This window comes from Bos grunniens, chromosome 7, assembly GCF_055505025.1.
Source record: "Bos grunniens cultivar Pamir isolate PY7600 chromosome 7, Bosgru_T2T1.0, whole genome shotgun sequence".
In the NCBI taxonomy this organism is placed as follows: Eukaryota; Metazoa; Chordata; class Mammalia; order Artiodactyla; family Bovidae; genus Bos; species Bos grunniens.
In genome coordinates this window covers 31,393,301-31,417,927 of record NC_141171.1, presented here as the reverse complement: position 1 = coordinate 31,417,927, position 24,627 = coordinate 31,393,301, and the positions used below count along the sequence as shown (strand labels likewise).

General features: G+C 40.5%; 1 protein-coding gene across 24 annotated transcripts in view; it reads left to right on the top strand.

Moving 5' to 3' along the window:
- Window positions 1–7,608, top strand: part of SNCAIP (synuclein alpha interacting protein) — a 164,648-nt gene extending 157,040 nt beyond the window's left edge. For all 24 annotated transcript variants that reach the window (XR_015167061.1, XR_015167060.1, XM_086410697.1 and 21 more), the window contains one exon: window positions 7,054–7,608. Coding sequence is in view for 22 of the 24 variants with exons in the window: in XM_086410688.1 (XP_086266814.1) it covers window positions 7,054–7,138 (85 nt within the window). In the remaining 2 variants the exon portion in view is untranslated. The remainder of the gene's footprint in view (window positions 1–7,053) is intronic.
- The last annotated feature ends 17,019 nt before the right edge of the window (window positions 7,609–24,627 follow it).

The following is a 24,627-nucleotide window of genomic DNA, read 5'->3' as shown; positions in this document are numbered from 1 at the left end:
ATCTACCTTGGAAACCAAAATCCTCCCATCAGAAATACACTCTTTTAGCATACTCATCTGGTTTAAGTGTACTCCCAACAGTTATGAACAAACAGTTCCCTTCTCCCTCCTCCACCTTCCTCTCCTCTCCCTTTCCCTCCCCCACGGTCCGGTTTGGAATCATATAACCTCCAAAGGGGACGAATGTAGAACCAGTGTCATATTTGCACCACACATCTGCCACTGCTATACTGTCTTTGCACATTAAACGGTCTATAAACTCTCCTAAGCCTCGAGTTTTAAAGAAGCCGTAAGTCACTTGAGTTTTTAAAGTATCAGGTAGAGAATTTACCCAAACATCTTCTGGTATCTTCACTGAGAATCCCTGCTCCAACCACAGCCATCCGAGCTATCCCTTCCCACCTGGAGGACAGTGCAGCTGTACAACTCTCCTGCATGTCAGATCCCTGGATTGCCAGTGTCCTTTGTTTCAATACTGTCGTTAGCAATTTTGCCGTGCCAGAATAAGGCATGTTCCTTCATTTAGCAAGAGAATAATCGAGAAAATTGAGAGGATGTAGTTAAAACATGGTCAACTCCATGAAAGGTGTAAGAACTTCCTGGGAGTGGTAACCCTAAGTAGCACCATCATACCCCAGTCTGTACCCCGGTGTCTAGTTTGGTGCCTGGCACAGGGTAGGGACTTTAGGATATATGAAGGAGAGGAAGCTAGAGAGAGGGATAGGAGGAAGGATAGGGAAAAGAAAAGACCAAGCAAGCCTGTCATCCTGAAGAAAGAATGGTATGCTCTGTAGAAGCCTGCTGCTGCTAAGTCGCTTCAGTCGTGTCTGACTCTGTGTGACCCCATAGACAGCAGCCCACCAGGCTCCCCCATCCCTGGGATTCTCCAGGCAAGAATACTGGAATGGGTTGCCATGTCCTTCTCCAATGCATGAAAGTGAAGACTGAAAGTGAAGTTGCTCAGTCGTATCCGACTCGTAGCAACCCCATGGACGGCAGCCCACCAGGCTCCTCCGCCCCTGGGATCTTCCAGGCAAGAGTACTGGAGTGGGTCGCCCTAGGCCTTTTGATTACAAGTCTGCTCCCCTACAGTAAGTTTAATATTGAGTATTTCAAGTATATATTTTTATTCTTTGAGCCAGAATCTCATTTTTTAGAAGATGCGCATTTATAGATGTGCTCTCAGTGAAGGTCTGAAGGTGTGAAGGAAATCACAGAAATAGCTAAGTCAGTCTACCTATTTTGGCCATCAGTAGGAATATGTAGTGCATACTCATGGGCCATTTTAGACAGAGTCTCTAAAATAACTTGCCGTCTAGTCACCCTGGGCTGTAGAAATATGGAATCCAGGCACAGATGAGTCAGCAGGTTAGATTGCTTGAAAAACTGTTACTTAAATTTAAGCCTTCTTTCCAATTTTGGTCACAGAGAATGTGATTTTATATCCAAAAATGAAATCAAGAGCAGCAAATTATCTGAATAATTCATGCCAGAATTACCCAAACACTTTTGCTTTTTTAAAAAAATTTGAATACTGGTTATTCAGGACTAAGTAATTGAAGGGTTCAGGGAGTCTTGAATCATCCTGATATTATTCAGATAAAAGCCTCAAATTAACATTTTACTTGGTATTGACTCAACTCTAATCATGCTGGGTTTTGTTCTGCACAAACTGCTTTTAGTGTCTTTAAACACAACACCCCTTATATTAAAGTAGAAATACTCCCTCAGTGTCTAAATTATGATGATATCCTTAGACTTTTTTTTTAAGTTTTATTGATTTTTATATTTTTTTGTCCAAGTGCTATAGGTACATATGATAGTAACGCCTTATAACAAAAACTGGCTGTCCATGTGTCCAACCTCCCCTGTTCTCATTCCTACTCCCCTGAATCAGACATTTGCTTTGCTTTTAGGTGTTTTAACTAGTATTCTATATTTCTCAATAATGCACTTATATGGACTTTCAATTTTAGATATTATGCTGTCTATCGGCATCTTACTATAGAAAATAAAAATGATAGCTGCTGCTTATAAAGCACTTACAATGTACCAAAGAATATTCCAGGTACTTCATGCATATTGACTTTTAATCTTCACAATGAATGACACAATATGGTAGATATTATTATTTATCTAGATTTTCCAGATTGGAAACCAAGACACAGAGAAATTATACATCTTGCCCAAGATTACACAGTACCAGTGGTAATAAATTATGTATCCAGGGTTTCAGCTCAGTTTGGTTCCAAAATCCATGTTCTCAACAATGAACCAAATTTGGCCAGCTCTATTTGGACAAATTTGGCAACCAGCACTGCCCCCCATTTCAACACACACACACACATATACACACCTGCTTCCTCTTCCCACCGTCAATATAGTTGTATCACTCTTGGGAGTTAAATCAGTATTTGGCATTTATTATTATTCAGTTCAGTTCAGTCACTCAGTCATGTCCGACTCTTTGCGACCCCATGAATCGCAGCACGCCAGGCCTCCCTGTCTATCACCAATTCCTGGAGTTCACTCAGACTCACGTCCATCGAGTCAGTGATGCCATCCAGCCATCTCATCCTCTGTCGTCCCCTTCTCCTCCTGCCCCCAATCCCTCCCAGCATCAGAGTCTTTTCCAATGAGTCAACTCTTCGCGTGAGGTGGCCAAAGTACTGGAGTTTCAGCTTTAGCATCAGTCCTTCCAATGAACACCCAGGACTGATCTCATTTAGAATGGATTGGTTGGATCTCCTTGCAGTCCAAGGGACTCTCAAGAGTCTTCTCCAACACCACAGTTCAAAAACATCAATTCTTCGGCACTCAGCTTTCTTCACAGTCCAAATCTCACATCCATATATGACCACAGAAAAAACCATAGCTTTGACTAGATGGACCTTTGTTGGCAAAGTAATGTCTCTGCTTTTGAATATGCTGTCTAGGTTGGTCATAACTTTCCTTCCAAGGAGTAAGCGTCTTTTAATTTCATGGCTACAATCACCATCTCCAGTGATTTTGGAGCCCAGAAAAATAAAGTCTGACACTGTTTCCACTGTTTCCCCATCTATTTCCCATGAAGTGATGGGACCAGATGTCATGATCTTCATTTTCTGAATGTTGAGCTTTAAGCCAACTTTTTCACTCTCCTCTTTCACTTTCATCAAGAGGCTTTGTAGTTCTTCTTCACTTTCTGCCATAAGGATAGTGTCATCTGCTTATCTGAGGTTATTGATATTTCTCCCAGAAATCTTGATTCCAGCTTGTGCTTCTTCCAGCCCAGCGTTTCTCATGATGTACTCTGCATATAAGTTAAATAAGCAGGGTGACAATATATAGCCTTGACATACTCCTTTTCCTATTTGGAACCAGTCTGTTGTTCCATGTCCAGTTCTAACTGTTGCTTCCTGACCTGCATATAGGTTTCTCAAAAGGCAGGTCAGGTGGTCTGGTATTCCCATCTCTTGAAGAATTTTCCAGTTTATTGTGATCCACACAGTCAAAGGCTTTGGCATAGTCAATAAAGCAGAAATAGATGATTTTCTGGAACTCTCTTGCTTTTTCCATGGTCCAACAGATGTTGGCAATTTGATCTCTGGTTCCTCTGCCTTTTCTGAAACCATCTTGAACATTTGGAAGTTCATGGTTCACATATTGCTGAAGCCTGGCTTGGAGAATTTTGAGCATTACTTTACTAGTGTGTGAGATGAGTGCAATTGTGTGGTAGTTTGAACATTCTTTGGCATTGCCTTTCTTTTGGATTGGAATGAAAACTGACCTTTTATTATTATTATGGCTGTCTAAATAGTTATCACAGTGGATATGTGCAATGTACTATTGTTACATTTATTTATGTAACTTTGTTTTCCTTGAATATAATAATTTTGATTTTTAAGTATGTAATTTCTGAACACTCTGCTAGAGACAAAAACCCTTCTTTCAGTGCATTCAGACAAATCAGGTACCTCTCTGTTTCAGTCTATTCATGGAGACACCATCTTTCCTTTGCCCCAGTCTAGATTGCTGCTATCTGGCAGTGCTACACAGCTGTAACCCTGCAGTTTGTTATATACATTATCCTGGGAATTGCCTTTGGCTTTTCCCCTGTGATTTCCTGAATCTGTCTTTTCCCTTTTTGTCAGTCTGTATGTTTTTTTTGGTAAAGACAATTTGCATCCTGTGGAGGTGAAGGGATGCTAAAGGTTTTGAGGCCTTGCCTGCCTGAAAATATCTTCATTTTGCCCTCATATGGATTAGCACTATTTGGCTGGGTATAGAACTCTTGACAGGAAACTATTTTCCCTTAGAATCTTGAATAGATTATTTCATTTTCCTCTTGCTTCTAATGTGTCTGTCAAGAAGCTCAGCTTCTCCCTAATTTCTAATCTGTTGGAAGCTTTTATGATTTTTCTCTTTATCTCCAGTATTTTGATTTCATGGTACTTTGCCATGATTCTATTCTATCTATGTGCTTTGGTACTGGGAAGTGTTTTTGGACAATTTCTTTGAAAATTTTATCCCCTACTGCTTTTCTGTTCATTTTTCTGGAAATACTGTTAATCTGATGTTCAACACACTGAACTGATCCTTTTCTAACTATTTTTTCTATTTTTCTAAGTATTGTCTAACTATATTTCTCCTATTTTTATCCATACTTTTGCTTTTTCTAAAAATTATTTCTAGGATATTTACTCAACTTTACTTTTCAATTTCTAACTTTTTATTTCTTTGATGATTGTGTTAATATTCAGTAGCATTTTATTGGTTTTCTCTTTTTTTTTCATAGCACTAAGTATGCAAGACTTATTTAAATTTTATACTCAAATACAAATACAAATGTATATGTTTATCTTTCCTTCCTTTTTACAATAAAGATGGCATCCTTTACACATAGTCTTGCTTCTTGCTTTTTTTATCTATCATTTTAGAGGTCTTTATGTATTCATTAAAGAGAGCTTCTTCATTCTTTTACATAGATATGTATTCTTTATTTGTATAAATGTATTATTTTTAATTCTACATTTTTGTTGAGATTCTGGTTTTTCTTGTTGATTTGTAGCAGCTCTTTATGTATTATAAATTATAAAAATTAGCTCTTTGTGATACAAATAGCAAACATTTTCCTCAGTTTTTCTTGTTACAATTTTTTGAAGTTCTTATCACCCCTTATATCATCTCTACTCACTTTGACTGCTGTTTCTCTATTTATCCTGGTCTCTGTCCGTCATAGTAGCACTCTTCTCAAACATCTGGTGATCCCTAACTCATTCGTATTTAAGAATAAGACACTAAAACTGAACAGAAGCTCTGGCTTGTTGACTGGTAGATATTGCATCACACAGACTGGTTAAGTACTAGGCTCTTGGGCTGGGAAACTCACTGTCAGTATTTGTAGGACTTTTCTTTTGGCAGTTGACTTCTCAAGATAAGGAAACTCCAGTCTCCTCCTGGGATCTATTAACCTACCTTCCAGGAATCTTTGGGTTAAAGTAACAGGGGATAGGTTGACAATTGAGTTTTATAACTTTCACCTAATCCTATGGTTTTCACCCCTTCAGCTGAATTTAGAATCTCCCTGGTCCATGCCTTGCAAATTGTAACCTGCAGTCTCTCTTCACATTGGGAAAGGGACAGTCACCTGGCTGCATTAGGTCAGGAAGGTAATCTAGGTATGAACTGGTACTTCCAAAAAGTTTTAAAATAGTCTTCCTATTTTCAGCACTCACACAGCACCCACTGTGACTTTCAGAAGTACATAGGGTTTCTAGTTCCTATATCATGAACATCAGTTTGTTGGGTTCCCTGACTGTAGGCTTAGATTTCTGCTTTTCCTGCCTGCTCTGCTAAATCAATTCCACATGTTCATCCATTTTCCTGTTTCTGAAATGTTATTGGCAGTTTGTGTGTGTTATCATCTCCTCTTCCATTTCCCTTATTCATTTAGGTTGGTGCCTTTTTTATTCATTTGCATGTTCTTTTGTAAGAAAGGGATGATTAATACTATATATTCAGTCTATCATGCTTAATTGGAAGTTCCTAGAACATCTTTTAACCAACCAGGTTTTTCCTTCACACTCTTCCCTTTCTTTCCCGTGAATATCTCTCTAAAGTTCTGTTCAGATGAACTTTAAATAAAAATAAAAATTACAACTTTCAGACAGTGATGATGATTGTTATTAACCAGTCTAAGAATAAACTACATAATCTTTGTAAGCAAGTGTGATTTTGAGGGCCATAAAGCCATGCTTGGAGTTCTCCAGTCAAATGTGGCCTCATGTGAGCAAGTACCATTCCCAGAAACAGTTTGTTTTTGTCTGTCGTAGCAACAAGAAGGAATTTAGTAGGATGCACACTTGCTCACACTCAGAAGATAACTCCTGTCTGGGAGATTTTACACCCAGAATGGGACTAATATTTCAATGAAAATGAGTGCTTCTTCCCAGGGGAAATTCACATAAAAAGCAAAACTGTTTCCAGACTTGAGCTGGTACTTCTTTCCATAGATTTACAAGGTGTTGCGTATTGAAGGGAAAACAGCACTGTTGTTCCCTAGGCTCTTCTTTTTCCTATAGATATACCTACTTGTGGTTTTCCACCATGCTACTACTCAGTAATCACACACCCAGAGCAAAAGCATTTCCTTTAAACTATTAATACTCAAGCTTACTGGAGAATAAAAAGTGTCACCAGTGAACCCCATGAATAAAATATAAATATCTCTTGTTTCAATTTAACAAGCAGTACTACTCTTCCTGTTTTGTTTGACTGATAAAATTCATTTGACTGTAGAATTTTACTTGGATTCCAATCGGCATGATTGAGTAATTACTTCCGGGGCCAAATTTTAAAGTATCCATATAGTATGTTATTACATGACTATTCCTTTTATTTAAAGAGTGGTTTATATGAAAAAAAAAATAATTTTCATTCTGGAATGAAGTGTTCTTCAGTGTGGTTTGTGTGAGGATAATTTCCATTTTGGGTGAGCTGTTTAGTGGCATTGTATTGTAACCTGACCATAGTTTTATCTAATTTTGGCCTTGTGGTTTGTCTTCCACTTAGGCATGATGACATCAGTAGAAAAATGAAGAAATCCTACAGTATAAAGCATGTTGCTGAGCCAGAATCAAAAGAACTCTTCTTATAAATCACTTTTTTATTATCTCTCATTGCTGCCCTTTGGACACCATTGGAAATTTCTGGACTGTCCTCTGTGGAAATAGAATCATGAGAACAATGCCTCACCAGCAGAAGACCAGACGATTAGGATGCCTTAAATTTATAGCACTAGCGTATATAAGACACATTTTTGGGTGATATTTGTATATATAACTTGTTTTTAAAGAGATGCAGTTTGAAAGCATGATTGGGCAAATGTATGTTTTTTAAGATTGATTCAACCTCCCCACAGGACATCCACCAGCCACTGACACCACTTTGTCTCATCAGTTGCATGGGTGTTTGCTGATGCTGGTTGAACCTCCCTTTCCCCATAATATGGGCAATTTGGGCTCAGCTTCTCCGGGAGACCAGGTCAGTGCTGTTGTTTTCTGTCGAGTGTTTTTTTCTGTCGTTTCTACTTTTTGTATAAAGGAAATAAAACAATGTTAACAACCACCTGTAAGCTTGGGGCACTTACTTTCTAATAAGTCTGTGATGTTCTGATTTCTAAGGGGCTTTAAGCATATTTTGACTGCTGGTATTTTATTTCAGGAACAAACTGCCCAATTGAGCTGCTTTCCCATAGGGGTAAAATAAAACATTCTACTTTTCACTAAAGTACTAAAGGATCAAACGGGTATATAAAGTAAGTCAATTCCTTCTGTCTTTTCAAATCTCAGTGTTGACAAGAGAAAATACTAATGACAGCTAAGGATTTAGCCCCTTCTTGGGTCTCTTTTTTTCTGCCTCTAACACATGATGAGGCCTGTCTAATCCCTTTAGGAGACAGTGTGGAGCCTGAGTTCATAACAGCCCTATTGTTGATGCAGCTCTTTGAATCCATGTAAGAGTAAGTTCCAGATGGTTTTGTCCTATCGTGTGAAAATGTATTTCTGTTGCAACTTCAAGAGTTTTATTTTCAAAGCGTTGGCATGGTCTGTAAGAGGCCTGTCAAGTTTTAGTTTGAAAGTAGTATGTATTCTTATCAGAAGGAAGGAGCAGTGTATGCTATTAGCAATTACTAGCAATGTTTCTGCCATCAACTGTGGACCATTCTGTGTCCTGGTGGGCAAAATAGGTCAAGGTACTGAATTAACAGGCAATTTTGAAAAGGTGGGTCATTCAACAGACTTGGGCTTGATGACATGCAATGAAGTTTAGGAGAAGGAGGTAATGGTTAAGTGCCTTTATGTACCAGCCATGCTTATGTGAAGGTATTATGACTTTCCTTTTATAGATTAGAAAATTAAACTTCAGAAAGTATAAATTCCGTGTCCAAGGCACCACCACTAGCAATAGCAGACTTGGCTTTGGTACACGTTTGTTCATTGTCCTCACTTCACTGTCCATCTGTCCTGCACAACACTGTCTTCTTAGTGCATGGACCACTGGACTAGCACACAGGAAGCTTATGGTGCTGTGGTGTTGGCTGTGGTCCTGGACACCCCGTTAGTCTTGGGCAAGGGACACTGCCTCCTTAATAAATCTGGAGAAAGGAGGAGACTGGCATACCCATCTAGGAGGTAGGTTCCTTCCAACTTATAGAGCAGTGTGTCTGTGAATGTCAGCTAGTCTACACTGTCATTCGTGTCCTGTGAGAGCCTGGTGCTGCTTGTGGTTCTACGTTTCCCCACATTGTCTTCTCCTCCAATGAAATGCCCTGTTCTGACTGTGGCCCTTGACCTCACGTGCCCTGTTCGTTTGCTTCCTCACATTTCACTGCTCTGTCCTAGTGTGTAAGATTCTAACCGAGAATATATGGCAGGCGTACGTGAGAAGTGGATTCCTGTGCTTTCTGTTCAGTGCAGAGGAGGTGATCCTGGAGTCATAAGTGAGCCAACCTTCAGGACTTATCCCTCGAAAGGGGTCTACAAAGGAAGGAGATCCAGAGAGTGCTCTCTCTGCCCGCCCTCCCCTGCACTTGCAGAGGCCCCCATTTTGTTCTTAGGCTGTGTTTTTAAACTCAAAAGTTGAAGGGGGCTGGACATTCTGCAGAGATTTTATGAGCCAGACACAGAGTTTCCAATTAAACATAGCAAAGGAAATGTGAGGAGTTTGAAAGAAAGAGATGCTACCTTGACCTAGAACATTCTGGCAATCTGATTGTTTGTTGAAACTATCATTTTAGATACCACAGTACTAACTACAGAAGAACAAAGAATTTTTTTTAAAAAGGTAAAATAGGCAAGTCGAACGGATTCAGATGAGCCAGATCGTGAGACAATGCATGCTATGTTTAACGATGTTTCTAGGACACTAAAAATGCTGGTCTTAAATCACACGTGTACAATATCTTTACTGTCCAAGTTCCTTATGACATGGGTGAGTTATGTGTGCTTGAAATTAGTAGACATGATGTTTTCCTTACCACAAACTTAGTTTTGTGCAGAATTTTAAAACTGAAGACACAAACTCTTTATATCCTTATAGAAATCAAGACACACTTCCATGTTGAAGAGTGTTTGATTTTAGTAAGCACAGCTTTGGGGCCCCAGCCCCCACTCCCTCCCTCCCATCGGACTAGTAAAACGAATGAAGCTCTATCTGCATGCCTAATTACATGCAGGGAACTCAGCTCTGCTGTAAAAAAAACTATCACAACATCTGTCAGCATCTTTTAAAGTCTGGCTGCTTTTATGTCACTAAAGGGACTTGTACTGCCAAAGTTCAACACATCAAATTAAGAACGTTTGTTAGAAAAGATAACAAGATACCAAACCTTCACCACTATGAATGGATTGAATTCCCATTATTTAGTCTCACAAAAACTTGTGTCAAGACCTCCACCCTAATAAGAAAGTTCTAGATGTATATCATGGCGTTGGGAGTGTGGGGAGACTCTGGAAAGGGTATCTTAAAGAAGTGTATTCTTAGAAGTTTGTTTTCTCAAAGTGAATATTCATAAACCACATCCTGGTTGGTACAGGCTGGAGGAAATGAATATAAAGTAGATATTTAAATAATTTCCCTGAAAGACTCGCTGATGAAAGATGGGTTAAATATTATTTCTTCAGTAGCCTCCTATAAGCTTAATGTTAACTTGATAAAGCAAAGTAAGAATAAGGAATTTATTACAACAGGATTGATACAGATCCCCCACATAAAATGGAGTTTGTGCTCTCCGTTGCCCGTAACTCTCATTTGTTGATCTATCTATGTGTTATCTTCTGGTCACACATTATTCTTTAACAATTGCATAGCTTTCTGTAACTTTTCAAGCATTTCATTTGTGTCTCCTAATGAGACCATAAATTTGTTGATCTCAGTCGTCTTTGTTGTTGATCTCAGTAGAACCACCTCTCATAGACGGTGGCTAGTGACTATCTACTAGCAACTTTTCAATACTGTTCTCTTCTTCTCACTTCTCCCACATTCATCATATTCTGCCCATTTCTTATCCTCTTTTTCTCTCCAGTTCCTCCCTTGCTGTCTCTCCTTCCTCTTTACTGTCATCTTCTCACCCTTTTCTTCTCTCTTCTCTACCCTCAATTCTCAAGATCTCAAAGCCCTTTATGTATGACCTTCCTTGGAAGAAACCTGGCAAAGAAACTGCAGTAAGTAGAAATGTGTTGGACCCGTGTTTTCAATGAAAAGTAATCACCTCTCCCTTCACCTAAGCATATCAGTAGAACACTCATCCTTCTATATGCTGAGTAGTCAACAATCGATGACTGATCCATGCCAAGAATCAAGCCCTGTGCTAGGCACTCTCCTTGAGTTAAAAGAGACCCAGAAGTCTGTATCAACTGTAGCGGGCCATACAAGGAGACAGAAGTCTACCAAACTGTATTTAGAGGGACCTACAGAAAAGAGTCTTCTCATTCATTTATTGCAGTAGTTTTTGCTGCACTTTAGAATCACGTGGGGAAGCTTTTCGAAATCTGATGCCCAAACCAAACCTCATAACAAATCCAACTTCTTGGATAGAACCAAGCATCAGCATTTATAAAATCTCCCCCTGGACTCCAAAAGTCCAAAAGTGCAGTCAAGTTTTGAAACCAGTGCCTTACTACCAAAGTGTCATTGGGCACTGTCAGTATTGGCCTCAACTACGAGCATACTCGAAATGCAAAATCTTCCTTCTGGCATTTACGATGGCCTCCATTTTTAATTTTGTTATGGATGCTCTGTACTATCTATTGAGACAATATTTGAGAAGATAAGTTGACAGAAAAAGACCCTTCCTCAAGGAGAGGGAAAGAATGACATACCCCTACACCTGGGATAGGTATGGAGAAAAGATTATTAGGTCTAGGGAAGTATCACCGGGGTCCTTGCACTCTTAGGTTTAATATGCCTGTAAACTGAAAATCAGATTCAATACTATAGTTGCCTATGTAGGAAATTTATAAATCATATAATTATAGAAAGCAAGGCTTCTTTTCTGATTCACATAGAAGACAGAACAATAACTTTTCCATAAAGGATGGGGTCTTTGCCCTGTGTGCTTAATCATAATGTGGCTAGCTTTTCAATTGTTATTTCCCCTAATTTCCTAAAATCCTTGTTTATAGAAATCAAATCATCAGAAAGCTACCCATCTGGCAGTGGCAATCACCAAGATAAAACACATTGAAGCAAAGACTGAAACCCAGTCCCCCAACCACCACTGCAGGGCCTCCCCATAACATGCCAGCAAGATGCGTGTGTTTTATGAGCTCACTCCCCAGTACAGTGCTGTATCGTGTGCAAGATATGTTCCTTTGTTTACACAACACACACTGATACCTATCACATGTACAGCTCTGTCCCTAACAGTGGAACTACAACCATAAATCTATGGTAATATATGCATAGTTGCTTTTGATGTAATGTGCAAAATGTGAGTTAAACTTAAATTTGAAAAGTATAGCAATCTGTTGTGTTGTCGTCTTACTTGTATTTTATAAATTTTTTTTTTGTTCTTTCTGTGGAATGAGTTCCTGGAGTCGTTCAGCCAACGACAGGAACAAGGAATGAAGAAGTTAAACTATTTTTTTGTGGCAAGACTATTCCCGTCTCAGTATCCTTTCTCCCTTTTTCCTAATTAAGAGAAGTCAAACGTGCTGCAGTAAAATTACTTTCCCTGATGCCTGTGAAGTTAGGAATGACCATGTGACTCTGTTCTAGCCAATGAAGCGTCAGTAGAAATCAAGCGTGCATGCGTGGGTGCGTAGTCGTGTCCGACCCTTTGCTACCCAGTGGCCTGTAGCCCACCAGGCTCCTCTGTCCGTGGGATTTCCCATGCAGGAATCCTGGAGTGCGTTGCCATTTCCTCCTCCAGGGGACCTTCCCCACCCGATAGAAACCGCATCTGTTGTGTCTGCTGCATTGGCATATGGATTCTTTACCATTGGCACCTCCTGAGAAGTTCCAAAATGGTGAAGTGGAGCTTTAGAGAATTGTGTGAAGGAAGACATTTGTCTGGCACTTGTCTTTGCCTCAGTACTTTTCCCTCTGTGGTACAGCAGTGCCTCACAGCCCTGAGAACAGAGTTAACGTGCCAAGGATGAAAGAGAAGGAAAGAGACACAGCCACCATGTAAGCCCTGGACTGTCCTGCATATTACCTAGGTGAGCAAAATAAGTTCTTTTCATTGACTAAATCACTGATGCCTGGCTTCTGGTAGTACTAGCCAAAAAGAAAACCTGGCTTCTGGTAGTACTAGCCAAAAAGAAAAACTAATTGATGTACTCATCATGTGAAATAAGGAGTATACATCCAGTTCATTGGGATAAAGGAACATTTCACAAATTGTATTCTCTGCACCACTAGGCCTAGATGTTTGGCTGTGCTTCAGGATTAAAGTAGGTTTTGCTAGTTTGGTAAACTGTGCATACAAAATCTCATAACATGTTGTAATGCACCGCCTTCAGAAACAGAGGATTTATTCTCCCAGCTGCTGGCAGTATTCCTGGGCCAGACACCTCAGGTATGAGCCCTCTCTGGAGATTGCCCTCAGCTGAAGAGAGACACGTTGACCAAGAGCATGCCCCTTTCCAGAGCACCTGTATCTAAGGACTGTTCAGTGTTGGGATAGATAAACTCAACCCTGCACCCAACTTGAAACAACTCCAAAAAGCCATTCTAGCACCAGAGCTCCCCATGGGCTTGGCCCAGCTTCTTCCCCTGCCTTATTCTGTACCCCCAACTCCCCTTCCCTGTTAATCCCAAGAACCATTTATAAGAGACTTCCTGCCCACTAATCTCCAGGTCAAACCCCACGTACCAGGGAACTCGGACTATGACAGGATATTATTAGTCTGCTCAAACTTTGAAGAATCTCAGAGTACAAAGAAAACATGTTTAAATATGTTATGTGTCTAAATTGATTGGTAAACCAGGGGACTGTTAGAACACTTTTCACATCCTCTGGAGCAATTTCTCTTAATATGAATTTGGGACTTTCTGGAATCAATTCTAAATCATTGTGTGTACATAGAATTTAGACTATTATGACAAAATTGTTTAGTCGCCAAATTATGTCCAACTGTTTTGTGACCCCATGGACTGTAGCCTGCCAGGCCCCTCTGACCTTGTGATTTCCCAGGCAAGAATACTGGAGTGGGTTGCCATTTCCATCTCCAGGGTATCTTCCCAGACCAGGGATCGAACCAGCACCTCCTGCATTGGCATGTGGATTCTTTACCACTGAGCCAGCAGGGAAGCCCATATTATGACCCAATGTCAAATCAAAATGCTTATGCCATGGTAGAACTATTTAGCCAAATTTCAAAGAAGTGCAACCAAAGTTATACTCTAGTTGAATACAACTTTGTTTACCAATCATATCAAGTTGATACTTAATATAGTAGCCTGTGGTCATTATTATGTAAAGTACCTTTCTTAGGGTCCTTCTGTAGGCTATGGCCCCAGATGAAATCCATCAACCTTATTTCACTGCTGATGGCTGAACTACATCTTAAGTCCCCAAAGAAATGTCATCTCTGAACTATGGCATTTCTCAAAAACCAATATAAGAAATCGCCATAAAGAAAAAAAGTTTCTATGTTTTTTTTTTTTTATAAAATTCTTATTGAAACCATCATACGTTTAAAAAGTCAATGGCTCTGTTAGGGGCCATAAAATAAATTCTTCTTAGAGTTAGTGTTAGGAAAAAATCTACTTCTATAGAAAAACTGGCATGCTTCTTTTTATTAGCTAATAAGAACCTTATATAACTTGTGTTTTCCTTTTTGTCTTGCCTGCCAGGAAAAGGTCAAAAGTAAAGTTAGCCTTCCACCTCAGTAGCAGTCCTTAGCTTATTTTTTTCTAGTAGATTCTTGCCTAGATGTCCACTTAGGATTGGTTACTGGACCCGCCATAGATACCAAAGCCCACAGATGCTAACGTTCCATAGTTGGCTCTCTATGTTCTTGGGTTCTGCATTCTCAGATTCATTTGACTGTGGCTGGTAACTCAGTACACGATCTGCAGTTGGTGAAACCCATGACCATGGAGGGCCAGCTGTATATAGTATTTCTCACCTCTACCTTCATTCTTTGGTCTTACATCTTTATCCTTTTTTAATAGTTGTGCCATATCACTACTATAAGCCACCCTAGATCTTCTGAAAATAAGTAGGCTGAAATAAATGTAAATGTGCCTATTGTTCTTTCCACAACTTACCTACCCCTGGTCTCCCCAATCCTGTCCATTCATTTTCTCTAACTGCGGTTGAAACTTACACCAACTGTGTGCAAGGCAATGCTGATTCAAAGAATAAGAGAAACTGTCACCTCGAGTTGCTCATTGTTGATCTAGGACAAGAGAGACCACACACACACACAAACACACACACGTATGTAAAGTGCAAGACAAAACAATGTGTGTGTGTTGGGGGTTGGGGGGAGGTGGTGCTCCACGACCACTGTCGTTGAAAGCAGGGAGAACTCACTCTTGGTTTGGCTGAGGCCAGGCTTGTGCCCTGTGAGTTCCCCTTCAGTAGAAGCAGTCAGATATCCTCAGGTACAGTGATTGGCTACCCAGTCCCCATGCTGTGTATCAAGGGTCAAAATGTGAATCACATATTTGAACACAGCAGCGCGTGTCCACAGCCAAATGGTCTTACTGGTAGTTTATCTGACTCAGAATCTTGGCAAACGTTCAGTCAGCCCTTAACTTGGTCAAGCAATGTATGTTTTCTAACACAGAGACAGGTAGGCAGAGCTTCGGAAATGGAGCTCTATTTTCTTCACCTGCTTGGGACCTGAATCCTAGCTGCTCAGAGCCTTCACTGCAGGCACTCCTGGGTCAGCACCATGGACGCCCCCTGGTGTTGGCCATGCAGTTAACCCTGCCGGGCTCCATTCAAGATGCCCTGCTGTGCAGAGCTCCTTCAGCTCTGCTGCGGCCCCACTTCCCTGTGCTTTCTTAGCTGGAGACTGAGCACAGCAGAGGCATCAGAGTCAGAGCATCTCTTTCTGCCCGGGAGCCCCTCTTAGGGCAGGCTGTGGCCCAGGACTCCCCTCACCTGGCCAGATCTTCCTCCAGAATGTTCTGCAGTCTGAGGCTTTCCTCGCCTCTCTCCCTGCATAGGTGTCAGCCCTGTGTGCCAGTCTGAAGGCTCTCCCTGCCTGCTCCTGCTCCAACCCCCTTCATCCTTCCCAGGCCTGCCCCTCAATGACTCCTTGCCCATCTAATCCCATTTTGATGGCTGCCTGAGATACTCCTTGACCTTCATCCCTAGAGCTGCCCCTTTTACTCTTTCACGCTCTTCAAGGTTCAGCCTCCTCTTGGGGTAAGCATTCAGCTTGGGATTTTCTTTCCTTTCTAACTCTCTTTTCTCCCCCTGCCTAGGGAGGGTGGGACAGTGGGGGCTGGATGGTGCCTACAATCCTGTGGGTGGAAGTGGGGAGGGGCATGGGTCTTTCCTTGGCAAAGATGAACTTGGTGCTGGTATGTTTCAATATGTCTCCTGTAACTTGTCCTGAAAGAGTCTATTCCCTTCTCTGCCTTGAGCTATATCACAAAGAGCCATGTTCTGTTTCCTTAAGCTGGTGGGACAGGGAGAGGCATTATGTCAGTTCAGTTGAGTTCAGTTTCTCAGTCGTGTCCAACTCTTTGCAACCCCATGAATCGCAGCACGCCAGGCCTCCCTGTCCATCACCAACTCCCGGAGTTCACTCAGACTCATGTCCATCGATCAGTGATGCCATCCAGCCATCTCATCCTCTGTTGTCCCCTTCTCCTCCTGCCCCCAATCCCTCCCAGCATCAGAGTCTTTTCCAATGAGTCAACTCTTCACATGAGGTGGCCAAAGTACTGGAGTTTCAGCTTCAGCATCATTCCCTCCAAAGAAATCCCAGGGCTGATCTCCTTCAGAAAAGACTGGTTGGATCTCCTTGTAGTCCAAGGGACTCTCAAGAGTCTTCTCCAACACCACAGTTCAAAAGCATCAATTCTTCGGTGCTCAGCCTTCTTCACAGGCCAACTCTCACATCCATACATGACCACAGGAAAAACCATAGCCTTGACTAGATGGACCTTTGTTGGCAAAGTAATGTCTCTGCTTTCGAATATGCTATCTAGGTTGGTCATAACTTTCCTTCCAAAGAGTAATCATCTTTTAATCTCATGGCTGCAGTCACCATCTGCAGTGATTTTGGAGCCCCAAAAAATAAAGTCTGACACCATTTCCACTATTTGCCATGAAGTGATGGGACCAGATGCCATGATCTTCGTTTTCTGAATGTTGAGCTTTAAGCCAACTTTTTCACTCTCCACTTTCACTTTCATCAAGAGGCTTTGAGTTCCTCTTCACTTTCTGCCATAAGGGTGGTGTCATCTGCATATCTGAGGTTATTGATATTTCTCCCAGCAATCTTGATTCCAGCTTGTGTTTCTTCCAGTCCAGCGTTTCTCATGATGTACTCTGCATATAAGTTAAATAAGCAGGGTGACAATATACAGCCTTGACGAACTCCTTTTCCCATTTGGAACCAGTCTGTTGTTCTATGTCCAGTTCTAACTGGTGCTTCCTGACCTGCATACAGATTTCTCAAGAGGCTGGTCAGATGGTCTGGTATTCCCATCTCTTTCAGAATTTTCCACAGTTTATTGTGATCCACACAGTCAAAGGCTTTGGCATAGTCAGTAAAGCAGAAATAGATGTTTTTCTGGAACTCTCTTGCTTTTTCGATGATCCAGCAGATGTTGGCAATTTGATCTCTGGTTCCTCTGCCTTTTCTAAAACCAGCTTGAACATCTGGAAGTTCACGGTTCAAGTATTGCTGAAGTCTAGCTTGGAGAATTTTGAGCATTACTTTACTAGCATGTGAGATGAGTGCAATTGTGCAGTAGTTTGAGCATTCTTTGGCATTGCCTTTCTTTGGGATTGGAATGAAAACTGACCAACTCACCCTGTAACACAGGTAAAACATGTCACCTGAGTTCAAAGAAAAAAATTATCAAAAAGAAGTGGAAAAGAGCTTTCATCCTGTGTTAAGCTCCAGCCTCCTTTTTTGCATCTCTTATGCAAAAGTTTTGCTGCTCATAGGTGAATAATTCACACTTCCCTTCTCCACCCCAGTTTTTGCCTTCACATTTTCCATATTTGAGTTAATTTAACACAAAGAACATGCCAACAAATAACTCAACTTATCTCTTGTTATTTGTAGCATTGATTTCCCTTAAATTCCTCTCTGTTGAGAGAGATGTACTTATAAAGCTATTTAAAATTTTCCTAAGTTGGTTACAGGCAGTGTGTAGCAGATACAGGGAATAAATAATAAGTTAGATTGAAAGTTACTCATCATTATGTTATTGATGGTGGTTGCCTCTTGGTGGGGGGGGGGGGCAGGCACCTTTTCAGGCAGGATTTATTGTCACAGCCAATCTCTAAAACCTGTGAAGACTTCAAGGAGACAGGAACCATTCTACTGTAGCCTGTCTAAATGGAGTCCTGACGTCATGGCTGCAAACCCTCCCCGTTTATCTGGATCTGCAGACACATCTGCAAGACAAATCTCGTGATTTCACATTCCGAGCAATTGCTGGGTTGTAATGATGTCTCCAGGAGGAAGCAATTCATCCTTAAGCTTCAGAGTCACCAGAAGGGAATGGAAAGTGCTTCCTTCTTCCTGTATGTACAAGAGCAGCATTCCACATGAATTCTTGGCTGTAGTTTCTTCTTGGACATAAACTCCAACAACAAAGCAAAATCACACCTCTGATTTTAGAACCATTTTACCAGAATTTATCTTGGCATGTGGACACTTAAAATCCTTACTTTGTTTGCACCTCCTTCAGCCTCCTCCTAGACATTTTAAATGGCTGGGCATCCTCTCGTGCGCCCCTTTTGTTTTCCAGACACACCACAAACCATAAGGAGCACATGGACTGCAGTCCACCCAGTGCTCAGTCACAGGGTTTCTTGATTGGCTACCTAATTAAGTAAATCTCCTTGCCTGGAGGAAACTAAGTTAAAATAACATTGAGGTCCATCCCTAAGCCCACAAGAGAGAAGAAAATTTAAAAGCAGGGTTGAAAATTTCCTCTGTTGTGCAATGAGTATTGCAGAATGGCTGTCAGATGGAGTTTCAAGAACATATTAACATTTTCCTAAACAGGAGTTCAGACCCCACAGTCTCCTAAATGTTGCAGGTTTGGCTGACTTTAGTTCCTGAAGGATTACCCTGCTGGAAACCATCCGCCAAGAGTGACTCTACCCACTCTGTCTGTTTGTGTGTGTGTGTGTGTGTGTGTGTGTGTGTCTTCAGTCATGTCCAACTCTTGAGACCCTATGGACTGTAGCCTGCCAGGTTCCTCTGTCCATGGGATTCTGCTGGCAAGGATACTGGAGTGGGTTGCCATTTCCTTCTCTAGGGGATCCTCCAAGTCTAGGGATCAACCCTGTGTCTCTTATGTTTCCTGCGTTGACAGGTGGGTTCTTTACCACTAGTGCCACCTGGGAAGCGCCCTGCCTGCTATTAGATCTTCTTATTCTGGTTAGGGAGCCCTTTCTTCTGCTTTTCAGTAATAAACACATCAAAAAGCAGAGTGCAATCAGAGAAAAACAAATATCATATATTAATGTGTATTTGTGGACTCTGAAAAAACTGGTATAGATGATCTTATTTACAAAGCAGAAATAGACACAGATGTAGAGAACAAACCAGGGGAGTAATACCAGGTGGGTAATCAGAGGAGATGGGACAAATTGGGAGATTGGGATTGACAAATATACACTATTGATACTATCAATAAAAATTAATAACTAATGAGAACCTACTGTGTAGCACAGGGAACTCTGCTTATTGCTCTGTGGTGACCTAAATGGGAAGGAAATCCAAAAAAGAGGGGTCATATATATAGGCTTCCCTGGTGGCTCAGACTGTAAAGAATTCACCTGCAGTGTAGGAGACCTGGGTTTGATCCCTGGGTCAGGATGATCCTCTGGAGAAGGGAATGGCAACCCACTCCAGTATTCTTGCCTAGAGAATCTCACAGACAGAGGAGCCTGGCGGGCTACAATCCATGGGGTCGCAGAGAGTCAGACATGACTGAGAGACTAACACATATATATTTATAACTGATTCACTTTGCTGCACAGTAGAAACAAACACAACATTATAGAGCAACTATATTCCAATAAATTAAAAAAAGAAAAGTATGGTATGCTGGGCAGAGAACTGAGAGACCCTTTGCCTCCCAGTGCTTGCTAGAAGTAGCACAAGGGTACCATTCCAAACAGAAGAAAATGTGTATTTCTTTAATAAACCTCCAGAGAATGAGATGCCACAATCCCTGTCAGTAACTATTTTTAGGTTGGGACAACCATTAATGCCAGGCCTTTCTTCCTCCAGGCCTACTCATTTCTGTGGGCCTACCTTCCCAGAAATGGTCCTTTTAGGACTAAGCCTGTTGACCATGACAATGATCTGATCCAGTGCAAATATAAAAAGAGGGCAAAGAGTCAGCTTCTGAAGCAGATAATAGTAAAAAGGGATTAGATACTACTTCAAGTGCTAAGTGTAAGAACTGGCACTTCATTTTTTAACTGTAAAACTATATATCCCCTCATAAACTCATGTTTTATTGGTATGTATGTGGTTTAATATGAGAACCACTTTAAAGGTAATAAATTGCTCATGTTTCCCTTAACCTATGGAATAAATACTCATGAATAAATACCTATGAAGGGCAGACTTCTTGGGGTCATCCATCATCTTGTTGGTGTATTTGTAATAATTTGATGTTTAAGGCATAACACCAACACAGCTAACTCTTAATGAAAGATTAATACCCAATAGCTAGCACTATCAGACCACTGGTGACAGACAGCCCAGAAAAAATGTACTGCAGTACATCTAAAATCTAGTTTAAGTACACCTCTCTTCCCCCCCAACCTCTAAAAAATCTGTTCTTACATTGGGAGTGCCTAGTTTTTTCCATGTTAGTGTGTGATATTTAATATGCTTGTTAACATGGCTTACCATATTTTCTGGGCATGAGTATTTATGAGAAAAACTTCAGATTTATACAAGGTTTTGGACATGTGTCTCATATAAACTGGAATAAGAGCATTGTTGCTAAAACCTGGGGCTTGCTTTGAAGCCTCATCATACTGGTTTCTTGTGAAACCATTAAGCAAAATGCCCTGAAGGGTAGGAAAAATTGCATTGAGCAATAAAATGTCAACAAACTGCAGAATCTGAACATCAGGCACTTTCATCTAAACATGCCCTTCTCTCCTTTCACTTGGCAGGGGTTTGGTTTTTAAAAAGTAATAAACTCTAGCACTCCAGTTGACCTGGGATGTGTTTAAGAAATTCAACCCTAGAGCCAGAAGCACTTTGACCTTTACTGTGGACTCCCTACCTCAGAAAAACCATAGAATAAAAAATATTAACAGGAAAGGAGAACAGAAATTTATGTCTCAATTGTCTTGGTTTGGGTGTTTTTTTTTTTTTTTTTTAAAAGCACACAGTGAAACTATTGGCCAAAAGGAACAGTCTTTAAATCTGTTTAAACAGGTGTCCAGTACTTACCATCTCATGTACAGCAAACTAACACAATCACAGCACAATTTTAAAAGGATATAAACAAGGAAAACCTATTCCTAAGCCTATATAACTTTTATAAACCTGGAGCAGACACAGTTTGATCTTGGAACCGGGTTGCAGTCAAGAAATATATTCCCACAGCCAAAAGTAATTTCAAAATAACTTGAACCTTTATGTTTCTTAAAAACCATAAAGCATATCCAAATTCAAAGAGCATAACAACAGTTATTAAAACTGTCTTTCATCTTCCACCCCACCCTCCTCACACTTGCTGCCAGGGCAGAGCATTTCAATCCACAATTCCTCATAACTTCTCTCAATACAACATTTTCCTTTTCTCTGCCTTTCCCCTCTTCTCCACGTTACTTTATGATATAGATTGACCTGACCTCTCTAATAGAAGAAAAGAATCAGGAAATTGATCTGGTCAATTGATAATTCTCTTTGGCTGAGTAAAGTATGGAAATAGGGAACATCCCACATTAATCATTTGATCCCAATGTAATTGCCTCATGAATGAATGATATGTTTGCAGAGTTCTAAAGAAACTAGAAAAACCTAGAAAAACTTGTTTATTAAATCATAGAGAAGAAGATCTCTGTTCTGAATCTCAGAAAAGTGAAGTTTCCTTTTGGAAGTATTGATTAAAATCTGATAGGTTACCAGATGGAAGTCTAGAATTTCTTGGAGAAGGAAGTAGGAGATAAAATATTAGTCACGGACACTAGGAAATTTCAATGCCTGCATGCAGACACCACGTAACAATGCTTTGGGATGGTAAATCAGCATACACCTATACATGGCCACCATGCAAAATTTATAGGCTTAGGCCCAAGAAAAAGTCATTATTAAAACAGGAAACTGCCTTGAAAGAGGATACCTAATAGTTTCACTATATTACCTTTACCTAATAGTTTCACTTACAGAAAATTATACAAAGAAAAAAAACCTAGTTGCACAAAGATTATTATATGAAAACAGTTATCAAAACAATTTGCAACTGAAAAATCGGAAAAAACCAAGTTATCCAATAATAGAATCTTGGTTTAAATAAGTGTTGTATGATACATCCATAGTATGTAAAACTATGCACATTAAAATAAAATAATGCTGCAAAAATTATTTAATGGAAAGATGTTCTTGATAATTATTGTTGCAAAGCAAGTAACATACAAATAATTCTATTTTCTTATGTTTATATTTGAGGCTTCTAGGTAATGCTAGTGGTAAAGAATTTGACTGCCCATTCAGGAGACATAAGAGACCTGGGTTTGAAACCTGGGTACGGAAGAACCCTTCAAGGCAGGCATGGTAACCCACTCTAGTTTTCTTGCCTGGAGAATTCCACGGACAGAGGAGTTTGGCGGGCTATAGTCCGTAGGGTCGCAAAGAGTTGGACACAACTTAAGCAACTTAGCATGCAGGCTTATGTTTATATTTATATTACTGAAAACAAACAACCCCAAAAAAGGCAAAATATTTGAACCAGTATTTCACAAAAGAAGATACATACATAGCTAACACTTGAGAAAAATCCTCAACACCATTAGTCATCAGGAAAATCCAAATTAGAACAAGACACCACATAATCACTGGAAAGGCTAAAATTAAATAGAATGACAATACCAAGTGTTCTCAAGGTTCTGCTGGTGGGAATGCAAAATGGTACAGAAAATTGACAATTTCTTACAACGTTAAGCATGTACCAACTGCATGAGCCAGCAGTTCTGTTGTTGGGTACTTACTCAAGAGAAATGAAAACTTGTATCCACAAAAAGCTTGGAAAAAAGCATAGAAAACATTTATGGAAACTTTATTCATAATAGCACAAAACTGGAAAAGTCCCACGTGTCCATCCACATTCATACAATGGAATACTACTCAGAAAGGAAAAAACTACTCATAGATGTAACGAACGTAGTGTAATCTCAAAAACATTATCCTGAGTGAAAAGAGCCTGACACAAAAGACTATATACTGTATGATTGCTTTATATAAATTCAAAAACCAGACAAAACTAAATTGATGCAAACAAGAATAGGGGTTGTGGGGAGTGTGGATCCAGACAGTAAGAGGACTAACTGCATAGAAAATGCATGTAGAAAATGTTACATCTGTTGGAAATGTTCTATAGCTTGATTAGGATGTTATACAGATGAATACATTTTTTCAAAATTCACCAAACTTTAATAAAATTTATGCATTTTACTGTATGTAAATGATACCTCAGTGCATTCAATAAGTTGATTTAAAAAAATCATTTGCTAAAGGCTGTCCCACTCCTGCCCCACCACTATGCAAGACCCTGTGTGTACTGTAAGCCTCTGCTGCAAACTCATGCAGAATCTTTCCCGAGGGAACATAGTCCCTATGATTCTAGGAATCAACACACACATTCCCCAGCCCTTGTCCGCTCCCCAGCCACATCTGGCTGTGCATCACAATCACCTGGGGTGTTCATTAGAAATGCAGATTTGGGGGCCTTTTCCTTAGAAATTCTGGCCTTAGGTCTACTTTACATCCAAGGCAAATGCCGCAGTGCTTTGTGCTGTGTTCACTGCCCACACCCCAGCTGCACTGGATTTTGAGTCACTGCTCCAAGGCTCTGTTGTCGCTTAGCTGCTCAGTCATGTCTGACTCTTTTGGCGACCCCATGGACTATAGCCCCCCAGGCTCCTCTGTTCATGGGATTTCCCAGGCAAGAATACTGAAGTGGGTTGCCATTTCCTGCTCTGTACTGAAATTCAATTCCTCCTCATGTCCAGGGCTGCCACTGGGCACTGGTCTCACTTTTTAAAGAACTGCCTTTTTTCAAATATAAGGATCTTGAAAGACAAATGATGTCACTTTTATCATCCCAGGGCTCTGTGACACATTAAACTCCAGTCTTTTTGTAGGCCCTCTCCCCTCAGTCATTTCAAAACTCTCCAGGAAAGGTTACATAGATGCAAAAATCCGTCCTACTCATCATCCCACTTGTCCCTGGGATCCAGGATGAGGGATGATATTCCATAATGGCAAAGTGAGAATGAGGATCTCTACTCTGGCAGCATGTCAAGGTGACTTCTAAGGGATTGTTAGTAAATTATCCTGTGAAATCACAGAGTACATTTTCCCATAGTCTGTTCTATAAGACCATAAAAATTACAATGGTTAGGAGATCCTTTTCTCTGAAAGCCATTATTTGCTCATTTGGTCTGATTAGAAAAACGTCAAAGATTGTACCTTCAAACCCATGAATATCAGGATATACATGAGCATGTATATGCTACTCTTAGCGTGTAGATGGACGTTATTGGTCACTTAGGATTTATACCAAGGCAAGCCTTTATTTACTGTCTCCTAGCCGGAAGAGTAATTTAAACAGGGGAATAGGGTGTGTGTGGGTGTGGGTGTGGGTGTGTGTGTGGGTGTGTGTGTGTAAGACACATGTATGTAAGATGGCATTTCTAATTCCATGAATTTCAGGTCCTAGAAAACCAGGAAGACA